Source organism: Rana temporaria, chromosome 4 (genome assembly GCF_905171775.1).
Source record: "Rana temporaria chromosome 4, aRanTem1.1, whole genome shotgun sequence".
Lineage (NCBI taxonomy): Eukaryota > Metazoa > Chordata > Amphibia > Anura > Ranidae > Rana > Rana temporaria.
Window position 1 is genome coordinate 134483282 of NC_053492.1, and position 12662 is coordinate 134495943.

A 12662-nucleotide genomic window follows, 5' to 3' on the forward strand; every position below is an offset into this window, starting at 1 on the left:
GTGTCTCTGCCTCTGTCCTTCACAGCTCTAGAAAGAATTGCTCCAGCACCTTCTTGGGAGACTGGGTCTACAATAGGGTTTTCCTCCTTGTTGCGCTTGGTCAGGTCAGCAAAATGAAGACATCAGCAAACAGGCTAGGTACTACTGAGGCTTACAATAGTGCAGCAATGGTATGACTGGAGGATGAGATGGATGGGGTGTTTTTTTAAGAGAAACCGCAGACATCTGGTCACTTTGGGATCATAGCCACACACACACTGTAGAACAGTCTTTGAATGCCTATCCTAAAGAACTGAAATGTTGTAGTTCCTAAATGTGATACTTGGCAATGAACTAATCTATGCAGATGTGCATTAAACAATTCTCTGCAGATCAAACAAAAAAGCATGCGCAGATTCAGGATAATCAAGAAAATCTCATCCAAGCGTCAAAAGGAACAATTTAATAAAGGGTGCAAATCTCGGATAAAAGCTGGATGTACCGTATACTATTTTCTATATCGTCAATTAAGGCACTTGGGAACTCTATTACAGATAGTTTATACTGCTGCCTACAGTAGGTTGGGACACTGGCAAACAGACAGTTGTAAGCCAGCCCCTACATAACCCATACTCTATTCAGTGTGCTAATGTCTTAGGATACTGCTAAGTCCTGCTTTACTCTCTATATAGCAGCTATATGGATTGGCAGCTCCTCAGCCCTAGCTTCAGAGGCTGTACATGAGCTCCTCTAGACTGGACATTGTAGGGCTATACTCATATGTGCTCTTGAGACACTGGGGTCTGCAGCTGGCCTTTTGCAGGCCTGAGTGTACTGGCCAAGTTTGCTGTGAAACCCTTTCTAGGTTCTGGGTGCTATTTTCCCATTTCCTGCCACCGTAAATTTTCCGCAGTAAGGACTAAAGCTGAAGTATCGAGCGCTGATGTTATGCACTGTTTGGAGTGCTCAATGCGCATAATCCTCATTATTTAGCCTAAAGGAAGCACCAACCGCTTCTGCTGCTGAAGCATGATGTGGATCTCCAGTCTCGTTCCACTGCCTGTCTACAATGACTTATGGTCCGTACACACTATCTGAAAATCGGACAACTTTTTTCGCTTAATAGTCGCAAGTAGAAATTTAATAGGTTACTAAAGTCACAAATTCTTGTACGACAGGAAAAGTGAAGTGATGTCATGTGTTGTATTTAGGGTTGTCCCGATACCACTTTTTTAGGACCGAGTACAAGTACCGATACTTTTTTTCATGTACTCGCCGATACCGAATACCGATACTTTTTTTAAAATGCAGCCACGTGTCCCCAAATGCAGCCATGTCCCTAAATTCAGCCATGTCCCTATCAGTGTCCACCGCAGCATCCCCATCAGCACAGCAATGTCCCTGTCAGCGGTGTCCCCATCAGCACAGAAATGTCCCCATCAGCAGTGTCCCCAGCAGCATGTGTCCCCATCACCGCTGATGGGGACACCTCTGATGGGGATATTGCTGCGCTGATGGGGACACCTCTGATGGGGACATTGCTATCCTGATGGGGACACCATTGATGTGGACACCCATGTCCCCATCAGCAGTGTCCCCAGCAATGTCCCCATCAGAACAGAAATGTCCCCATCAGCAGTGTCTCCATCATCGCTGATGGGGACACCTCTGATGGGGACATTGCTGTGCTGATGGGGACACCATTGATGGGGACACTCGTGTCCTCATCAGCGGTGTCCCCATCAGAACAGCAATGTCCCCATTAGCAGTGTCCCCAGCTGCACAGCAATGTCCCCATAAGCTTGTGTCCCCATCAGAATGTGTCCCCAGCAGCACAGCAATGTCCCCATCAACCAGTGTCCCCATCAGCCAGTGTCCCCAGCAGCGCAGCACAGCAATGTCCCCATCAGCCAGTGTCCCCAGCATCGCAGCACAGCAATGTCCCCATCAGCCAGTGTCCCCATCAGCCAGTGTCCCCATCAGCGCAGCACAGCAATGTCCCCATCAGCCAGTGTCCCCATCAGCCAGTGTCCCCAGCAGCGCAGCACAGCAATGTCCCCATCAGCCAGTGTCCCCATCAGCGCAGCACAGCAATGTCCCCATCAGCCAGTGTCCCCATCAGCGCAGCACAGCAATGTCCCCATCAGCCAGTGTCCCCAGCAACGCAGCACAGCAATGTCCCCATCAGCCAGTGTCCCCAGCAGCGCAGCACAGCAATGTCCCCATCAGCCAGTGTCCCCATCAGCCAGTGTCCCCAGCAGCGCAGCACAGCAATGTCCCCATCAGCCAGTGTCCCCATCAGCCAGTGTCCCCAGCAGCGCAGCACAGCAATGTCCCCATCAGCCAGTGTCCCCATCAGCCAGTGTCCCCAGCAGCCAGTGTCCCCAGCAGCGCAGCACAGCAATGTCCCCATCAGCCAGTGTCCCCATCAGCCAGTGTCCCCATCAGCCAGTGTCCCCATCAGCGCAGCACAGCAATGTCCCCATCAGCGTTGTGCAACATTCACTTGCCTCCGCTGTAGCCGGCTTCTGCTCCTCTTCTTAGATTCCAGAGTCCCGACTCCCGCCCGCTGCTACACACGTGGAAGATTTGTCATTTCAAACAGCGGGCGGGAAGAGGGGAGGTGCCGCGCCTGTGACGTCACTGGTTGTCGGGACATCGGCGGTCCCAGCAGCCAATCAAAAAGCAGGATCGAACACACAAGCGGGCCGAGGTTTGGAGACCCCTGCGCTGGGGGAACACAACAGCTGTCATTTGCATTTGAATAGCTGTGTGTTCCCCCGCCGCGCCGTCATGTATAGCCCCTCCCCCTTGCCCAGAAACTTTGATAGACAGTCGTATCAAAGTGCCCGGGCAAGGGGGAGGGGCTATACATGACGGCGCGGCGGGGGAACACACAGCTATTCAAATGCAAATGACAGCTGTTGTGTTCCCCCAGCGCATAGTAACTAGATATCGGCAGCGGCGGGGGGAGGGGGATTGACTTGGCTTTGTCCAAGGCGGCAGCAGCTCTCCTCTCCCCCATACGAGGACTGCTCTGCTCCGCCCCCTCTCCACCCGCACTCGAGAAGAAAAAAAAAAAAGTATTCTATTCAGGTATCGGGAGTATTTGCGCGAGTACAAGTACTAGCGCAAATACTCGGTATCGGTCCCGATACCGATACTAGTATCGGTATCGGGACAACCCTAGTTGTATTGTATTTGTATTGTATTTTCAGACGACAACTATACTGACTAAACGAAAATCTGACGATCTGGTATTGTACAAGGAATTTTTTTGTGCTTTTCCGATCTAATAATATCGGATGGATTGTCATGATCAGCTCTGTACTAACAATCCGATTATCGTACGATCGTGTCGAAAAGCTGTATTTTTTGTCCGATTTTTCAGATCATGTGTACGGACCATTGGTCACCGCTAGCTGCCCGAAACACTCATCGGCACCAGCTGCCTGGGTTTGTGAGTGTTGAGGCCTTTTCTCACATTGGGCCTAGTTGCTTACTGCTAGGTGGCGCAATGTCTTTTTAAGGTCATAGAGGACAGTTTTGCTGCCATGGTTGGCTTCAGAAAGAACCAGTGCTTGCAATCTAAAACCTGAGGCACCTGTCCTTGTATGGTCATCATCATTGGAGTCTCCTACAGCTCCATCAAGCAGGGCCTCCCTCGTGTCCACTGGCACCTCCTTGTCCACTGTAAACTTCCTGCCTGTTTGTACCCAGATGCTGGAGTAATCAGCCCACAGAAGCTCTAAGCGTGCCCAAGCTCCATCTTCCTCAGAGTCTGCTTCTGATCCCCTGAGCCTTTAATTCAGACTGTTTGCCCGGACTCTAGCTAGTTTTCACTCATCAGTCCTCCTTCATGGAGGCTGATATTGAGCCACCTGCTGATAACTCAGATATACAAGGAGTTGTTTCAAACCTGATTGATGCAGTGTGTTCTACCCTGCATGTGGAGGATCAGCCTACTTTTCTAGGTCTAGGGTCTTTTAGAACTGCAGCTGCTAAGGTCTGAAAACGCCCTCAAGGATCCATTGCCCCTCCCGACAGTGTAATGTAACAAAAATTGAATTTTAAGCACCACACCACTGCTAAGAGGTCTGTACACAGCTTTATTCAAATTTGTCCTTAGGTTTTTTTTCTAGCCCTGATGAAGAGGGTGGTTTTGGACCCCCAAATAATGATGGATACTCCTGTGGGTTGTCCCCCCTGACTTTTATTGGAATAAAGTTGTTTCCTGGACCTCTTAGAAATGGTGTGGCACAATTTTTATTCTTGTTACATTATACTATAAGCTCTGTATTGAGAGATTATATGTCTGGTGAGTGCATACAGTGGGCAAAATAATAATTTGATCCCCTGCAAAGTTTGTAAGTTTGCCCACTTACAAAGAAAATAAGGGTCTATAATTTTTATCATAAGTGTATTTTAACCACTTCCATACCAGGCCTATTCTGGCACTCCTCTCCTACATGTAAAAATCATAATTACCCTCCAAACATTATATATGTATTTTTTTTAGAAGACATCCTAGGGAATTAAATGGTGGTCGTTGCACGGTATTTGCGCAACAATTTTTCAAATGCGTTTTTTTTGGGGGGGGGGGGGGGTTACTGTTTCATGAATTAAAAAATAACAAAACGGTAAAATTGGCCCAATTTTTTTTATAATGTAAAAGATGATGTTACGCAGAGTAAATAGATACCTAACATGTCACGCTTTAAAATTCCGCACACTTGTGAAATGGCGCCAAACTTCGGTGCTTACAAATCTCCATAGGCAACGCTTTGTTGACACCCGCGGCCTGGAAGTGACGACATAACGTCATGCCTGGGCCTCCAGTGGTCATAGAGATGACTGGTGACTATCTGGTCACCGGAAATCTCTATGCTCTTCATCTGAAGGTGGCGTATTCTACTTGAGCAACTCCTTTTGTTGCGTTGGCGGTATGATTTGAAAATTAAACTCTTTCGCATGAACCCGACTCGCTGTGTTTGGAGGAAGAAAAATGCTGACTATGACTCTAAGAACACAATCCCTACATTGAGGGGCTAATGGATGGGGGCGTGTATTGTAAAATTTTGGAAGAGAACCTTCTTCCCTCAGCCAGAACACTGAAGATGGGTCGTGGGTGGTCTTCCAGCATGACAATGACCCAAAACCTAACGCCAAGGCTACAAAGAAGTGGCTCAAAAAGAAGCATATTAAGGTCGCGAAGTGGCCTAGTCAGTATTCTGAACTTAATCCTATAGAAAATTTACAGAGGGAGCTAAAACTTTGAGTTGCCAAGAGACAACCAAGAAACCTTAAAGGGGTGTTCCAGCCTTTTTTTAAGTTTATTAAAAGTCAGCAGCTACAAAAAGTGTAGCTGCTGGCTTTTAATAAACAGACATTTACCTGCTCCAGGGTTCCAGCTCCTCGCCGGCCGGGGCTCCGCTCCTCGCCCCCCCCCCCCTCTTCATTCCTAGTGTGGGCACCCGGCAGTGACAGCTTTTCAGCTTTCGGGTTCACGGCCGGGCACCCACTGCGCAGGCGCGAGTGGCACTGTGCATGCACGAGCGGCGCCGTCCGATTGGAGAGGCGCTTGCCTACAGGGAGGGGCTGCAATAAGGCGATTAAGCTAATCGCCTTACCAGCCCCTCGGCAGAAGTGGGACAGGAAGTCCCACTCCTCCTGACCCCCCCCCCCCCAAAAAAATTACATGCCAAATGTGGCATGTAAGGGGGGAAGGAGTGGATTAAGCGGAAGTTCAATTTTTAGGTGGAACTCCGCTTTAAGGATTTATAGATGATGATATAGGATTTATACTGCGCCAAATACGCCCCCTTAGGAGCGCGTCTAGACGCACAAGATCTGTAAAGAAGAGTGGACCATAATCTCTCCAGAGACGTGAGGAAACCTGGTCACCAACTATAAGAAATGTCGTAAGTGGGCAAACTTACAAAATCTGCATGGGATCAAATAATTTCCCCACTGTATATAGTGGAGGTTGAGTGCCACTTATCTTCATATCGGCGCGGTGTATTGTCGTTTGGAATTTGACTTATAATTCCATTAAGTTGCACGTTACAGATTTTAGACTATTACACATTACTGCAGTCATTTTTATTTTGCACATTGTCTATCAGTATAATAATATTTTGTTTTATATATATATATATTTACCATCCTTTTTTGTTTGTGTGTTTTTGAGACACTGCACCTTTTTATTTATTTATCTTTTAAGGTTTGTATACATAATTGACGTATGGCAGGCAAGCCTCTTCCAAACAGACACAAGCCCCCATATACCTCCTGCTTTGCATTCATTGGCTTTAAAGTGGAGCTCCACCCTAAAGTGGAACTTGCGCTGATCGGAACCCGCCCCCCCCTCCGGTGTCACATTTGACACCTTTCAGGGGGGAGGGGGGTGCAGATACCTGTCTAAAGACAGGTATTTGCACCCACTTCCGGCCACACGTCTCGGGCAAAAGACGGGTTTTTCCAGACTTCCCGTCTGTCCCCCGTTGTGTGCTGGGAACACTCGGCTCCCAGCACACAGCGTGTGAGCCAATCGGCGGGCGCAGCGCGACTCGAGCATTCGCCGTAGGGAACCGGGTAGTGAAGCCGGAGCGCTTCACTTCCTGGTTCCCTCACTGAGGATGGCGGGGGGAGCAGCAGAGAGACGAGCGATCGCTCATCCTCTGCTGCGGACGGCGCTGGACAGGTAAGTGTCCTAATATTAAAAGTCAGCAGCTGCAGTATTTGTAGCTGCTGGCTTTTAATATTTTTTTTTACTGGCACATCGCTTTAACTAACTCATTGGTGTAACTAAACGCAAAAAAAATTTGAATTTTGGATAGAGTGAGGGTTACAACCTCTGTCGTTTTTTTGTTTGTTTGTTTGTTTTTTTTACATTTGTCCCATAGCCAAAACAGAAAGTGATAGGAAATCCCTTTTAAAGTGAGGGAAAACTCGGGCTGTCACCAGAACGAGAGTCCCCATTGGAAGATTTGCCCTCTTACTGTTTTGATGTCAACCCAAAACCTGTGATTTTTCTTTTACTTTCATTTTTGTTGATAACGATAAACAGGACAAATAGAGAGGGTGAATCTCCCTAACAAGGGCACAGATAGTAATAAAAACTTTTCAAAATCCTTCTCCACTCTATTTTAAACCTAAAAAAAATAAAGTGTTGCCTTTAGTGACACTTTAATGGTATTGCTGTTGAAACCCAGGTCTTGAAGAATAGGGGGGGGGGGGGGGGCGCTGACATTACTCAGAGCAAGAAATCTCTGTTGTTCGTATTTTGGCATTTCTTCTATCTAACCGTGCCCCCTGTTTGTCCCAGAGTACCCTTAATGCACAGGTTTCTGCCTTATTCATTCTCTTACATCAAAACTTTTATAGGGAGTTGCTCATGTAAATCCTACATTTCGGCCTCCTGTGTAATCTTGAGATCTCAATCTGGTGCTCTCTGTTCTTCAGAATCCCCTTCCCTTGGAGCTGATTACAGATATTCCCTTGGAAGACCTCACCTGTAAGGTTTCTGGCTATTATAGGCATGTTTCTGAGCTGGCAATTCCCTCTTATAAAAAAACTTTTCTTGTTTTGCACAGGTCTGTTTGCAAATACTTGCAGGTCCTTGTAAAGGACATCCTGCCTCCCACTTCACCATTGCCAGGAGGATCAGAGTTATTTCAAGTGCCTATGCCCTTAACCCATTGACACTGGCAACACGCATATATGTGGCCGCTTGGCCTTAACACTGAGCAGCCACAAAGATGTGGCCCTGTTAAAACAACTCACTGTGCTGAGATCGTGCTCCCAGCAATGTAGCTGGTGGGTACTTGAAATCTCCTGGTACATACTAGAGATCAGGAGCTTTCCGATCATGTGATCGCTGTGACAGCCAATTGCAGCGTTCACATGATCTGAAACCCCTTAAACGGCCTGGAAGCGCTGGTGCCAATTGGTTAAGGAAAGCGTTCTTCCACCAGGTCTGTAGGTGTCTCTTGGGCTTTCCAACAGAGACACCTATATCCCATATGTGCAAGGCTGCCACCTGGTCCTCTGTTCCTACGTTCTCCAGGTTCTATCGGGTGGATGTTCTGGCCTCAGCTTATGCAAGCTTCAGTCACAAGGTGATTCAAGCTGTTGAGTGTTTTAACACTAGTCTTCTGTGGGTAAATTGGCAGTTCTGTTAGATGTAGGCAACATACATCTATGTTTATTGCTTGGGGACATCCCATGGTCTGTGACTAGTCCTGTTCTGTACGATTCATATAATGGTCATTTTGATTCACCTGTAAATTCCTTATCTTGGAGTACAATACAGGACCCCGGCCCTTCCCTCTGTCTTAATTGGTCATTCCTTATTGCTTGCTTAAAAGCTGGAGTGAGTGGAGTGTTTTTTTTTTTTTTTGCTAGTGTCCAGTCATCTGAAAGTAGATTGCAAATAAATCATGATCTATGAAGTCCTCTACTGTACTCCATGATGAGGCATTTACTGGTAAATCAAAATTCCCATATTTTTTTTTTTGACCATGATATTACTCGCAGTGCATGACATGGGTGCCATGTCCCTACACAAAACTTGGCATTCTAGTTAGGAGTCTGAGACGGTGCTATTAGTTTTTCACAAAATGTGTTTTTCTTTCTCATCCATTGATGAGCAGATTAAATCTTAAACCCTACAACCCTTTGGGTTATACTGTTGTCTAAAGCAGGACTGGACACTGGCAAACAAAAAAAACTGAAGGTCAGCTTGGGGTAAATCTCCTCCATTTTTTCTGTATGTCCTAGGGGGGTGGTCATATTTTCTTTAGATACCTGATTCTTTAATCTGGTTTCCTTTTCCTCTGCTCTTGTCAGTTCCCTTCCGAGTTGTAGCTATCTGGCGCAGTCATTCTCTGTACCCTGCTTGGCTGGGAGAGGAGACCTTCAGGCAATGAGTTCTGGTTAAGTTAGCTGTAGAGCACTTTCAGTGTCTAGAGCTGCTGCCATTGAATCTGTGTTTCCCAGTCTGCATGTAAATAAAAAATTATGCAGTGAGTAGACTGGTTGAGCCGACTGCTGGGAGAGTTTATTTTTATTTATTTTTTAAGATGGTGCTGGGTACCACGATTTCCCATTTCTCACTGGTTTTGCCATGGAAGGGGTTGGCACTGAAAGTGAGGGCACACGTCACTGGCTAGGTGAGTGTGATGAGCGTGCTCTCATTCTTGCTATACAACATCAAGGAAGCATCTGGCTGCTCCTGCTTGCAAAGAGCCACATGGAATGTTTCTCTTTTTGATCCATCCTAATTTCACTACATACAGCGAGTTTAGTTGCCTATGGCTATTCAACGCTAAACTGTCTGGATTTTAAACCTGTACGTTGCATAATTGTGCGACAGACACAACTTTTTTTACTAATGGTATTCACATGTGCAGCCTGGTGTCATGCTGTCCTCTGCTCCTAGAGTACCTTCCTTCATCAGAGTCCTTGGCTGCTTTGGGTGTGGCTGAAGATCTTCTTCCCTCTCAGCTGAGGTTTTTACAACAGTCATGTAAGACTTTGACTAAGCACACCTCTGCCCTCTCCAGAAGATTCTCTATCTGACTTCCCTACAGCCTTGGTGAATTCTGATCCATTGGCAGTAGAGACATTGGATCGATTTGCTTAAATTTTTAACTGATGAGCTTACCCCTGAACAGTGGAAGTGTATTGCTAATATTCCCAAGCTTTGGCTCTCATTAATGCAATGCACACAACAGTTTTAAGATAGAGGATCAGCTTGGTGCTTGCATCAGTGTGGTTTCCAGCCATGAGTCACTTAGGACTCCTGCTGATCCTCTATGGAAATTGTACACGCCTTAATGAGAACCCGAATGCATCAACACGTTTCCCATTGGGCTTCTTCAGGACGCAAATTCAGGAAACAATAATTGCAGAAGCAAGAAAGGGATCTCACTGTATATATAAAAACAAAATCATAAATTTATTAATAAAGTGATAACATACTCCTTTTATAGAAAAAAAGTTGGTAACCACAAAAAGCGCCCCAGTGGTTCCCTCCGCTGCGCTAAGGAATATAAACAAGGCAAAAGTCCGCAGCTGCTGCTTTAAATAAATGTGAAAAAATATATAAGTGTATTCAAACAATGTGATTTGAATTCAAAATATATAAACAGCGCTAAAGTGTGGTTGACCCACACCAGTGAACTAATAAATACAAAAATGAATAAATAAACAAAAACAAATGATTGAACCCATGATTGAAAAAAGTGATAAAATAAAGTTCATAAGTGATTGAAGAAAATAAATAAATCTTCTGTGATCTTCAAAGTAATCTTCCACCACACCTGACGTGTATAGTGATTCCTCCACCAATAAGATTGGCCACTTACCAGAACTACTTGCCTCACACTCTCGTGTTATGGCAAAACAAGCATGTTACGAATTCCTCAAAGCAGGTGGATGAATGCCAATTCCAGCAAAATGACAGGTGAGATCCACATAAATAATGAAAAAAACGTGTGATAATGTAATACTGCTAAACTCAGTTTAATGACACACCACATAAAATCTGCAAAGGTTGCACTCACAAAAGTAAACTCAAAAACAAGCGTGAATAAAATCAAAGCAAACTTCCTCAATATTCCTTTTGGCTGATAAACTATGGTCACGGCGGACCTGTGCAAAAACCAGATGCTTCTCACCACTTCCCCTCCGTTGTGCTGGCGCTCTCCTGTTTGGGAAAAAATCTCTCTTACTCGCTGGTCACTAGCGCGATGTAACTTGCTGAAGTATATCACGTTGGTTCAAAGGTTCAGATGTTCACTGCGTAGCCACGCCCCGACATGTTTCGTCATGTAAGACTTAATCCCATGATTAAGTCTTACATGACGAAACATGTCGGGCGTGGCTACGCAGTGAACATCTGAACCTTTGAACCAACGTGAAATACTTCAGCAAGTTACATCGCGCTAGTGACCAGCGAGTAAGAGAGATTTTTTCCCAAACAGGAGAGCGCCAGCACAACGGAGGGGAAGTGGTGAGAAGCATCTGGTTTTTGCACAGGTCCGCCGTGACCATAGTTCATCAGCCAAAAGAAATATTGAGGAAGTTTGCTTTGATTTTATTCACGCTTGTTTTTGAGTTTACTTTTGTGAGTGTAACCTTTGCAGATTTTATGTGTGTCATTAAACTGAGTTTAGCAGTATTATTATTGTGGATCTCACCTGTCGTTATGTGGATCTCACCTGTCATTTTGCTGGAATTGGCATTCATCCACCTGCTTTGAGGAATTCGTAACATGCTTGTTTTGCCATAACACGAGAGTGTGAGGCAAGTAGTTCTGGTAAGTGGCCAATCTTATTGGTGGAGGAATCACTATACACGTCAGGTGTGGTGGAAGATTACTTTGAAGATCACAGAAGATTTATTTATTTTCTTCAATCACTTATAAACTTTATTTTATCACTTTTTTCAATCATGGGTTCAATCATTTGTTTTTGTTTATTTATTAATTTTTGTATTTATTAGTTCACTGGTGTGGGTCAACCACACTTTAGCGCTGTTTATATATTTTGAATTCAAATCACATTGTTTGAATACACTTATATTTTTTCCCATACTCATTTTATGAAGGCATTAAAAAGAAAAGACCAAATACCTAAAGATAGGTGTGAAAATGGATAACACAAAGGGGAGAAGGAAAAAAAAAAAGGGGGAGAGAAAAGAGAGAGTACCTTACAAATTAAATTCTTGGTTGGCCTGTGGCCACCGCAGATATCCAATATAGGAAAGACAACGTGAGTGCTATTTTTCTATTGCCATGATTTTATATATCATTAAGTATACTTCCTAACCCAGTACATCTCTATTCAGTTTGTTGTTAAAAATTCAGTGGAAGAAAATATGCTAAAAATTCAGGACAAGAAGAGAGAACTGGCTTCAGGGGCATTTGGAGGAAATAAGCCAACATCCAGTGAAATGAAACAAGCCCGCATTAATGAAATCCGGACCCTGGTAGATTTGTAAATGCATACCTTCTTCCAAACATTTCAGCAGAGGTATAAAAACATTTTTGTTACAGCGGTTTGTATTAACAGTGTTCCATTATAGAGAAATCTGTATTTTTCAATAGCAAACATACCTGGGTTGTAGTGTCCAAATTAAAGCACTTTATTCGTCTATGGTGTATTTCATTTTACTTCTCCTTTTTACTGTGGTGGTACATAAACACAGCGGTATAAATTGGAAATATAACTGATGACAGACTGCAGCTCCTGGCAGGGCCACACAGCACAGATCATTATCCCGATATTACGTTTTGTGGTTGGTGTCAAGACACATAAGCCTTCTGTAGCCAAGTTCCCAGATTTGCCCATTTAAAATATCACAAGGGGATCTTTTAGTTTCAATTATAAGGGGGGGGGAAGTCACCTGGAGCAATTGGTCCCATTCAATGGAGTCTTAAAGTGGGGGTTCACCCTATATAAAAAAAAAAAAAAAAATTTCCCTCTAGCATTAAATTCGGCATAGTAGCGCGAGCTACAGTATGCCTGTCTGTATTTTTTTTATCCCCGTACTCAGTTATATCGTACATAGAAGATTCCGGGGAATGGGCGTTCCTATGGAGAGGGAAGTTGATTGACGGCCGGCCCTGGCACGTCACGCTTCTCCGGAAATAGCCGAAATAGGCTTGGCTCTTCACG

General features: G+C 44.9%; 1 protein-coding gene across 2 annotated transcripts in view; it reads left to right on the forward strand.

The window, feature by feature from the left end:
- HLTF (helicase like transcription factor) overlaps positions 1–12138 on the forward strand; it is a 92991-nt gene extending 80853 nt beyond the window's left edge. For both annotated transcript variants that reach the window (XM_040349087.1, XM_040349086.1), the window contains exon 25: positions 11833–12138. In XM_040349087.1, coding sequence (XP_040205021.1) covers positions 11833–11985 — 153 coding nt within the window. In that variant the 3' untranslated portion in view covers positions 11986–12138. The remainder of the gene's footprint in view (positions 1–11832) is intronic.
- The last annotated feature ends 524 nt before the right edge of the window (positions 12139–12662 follow it).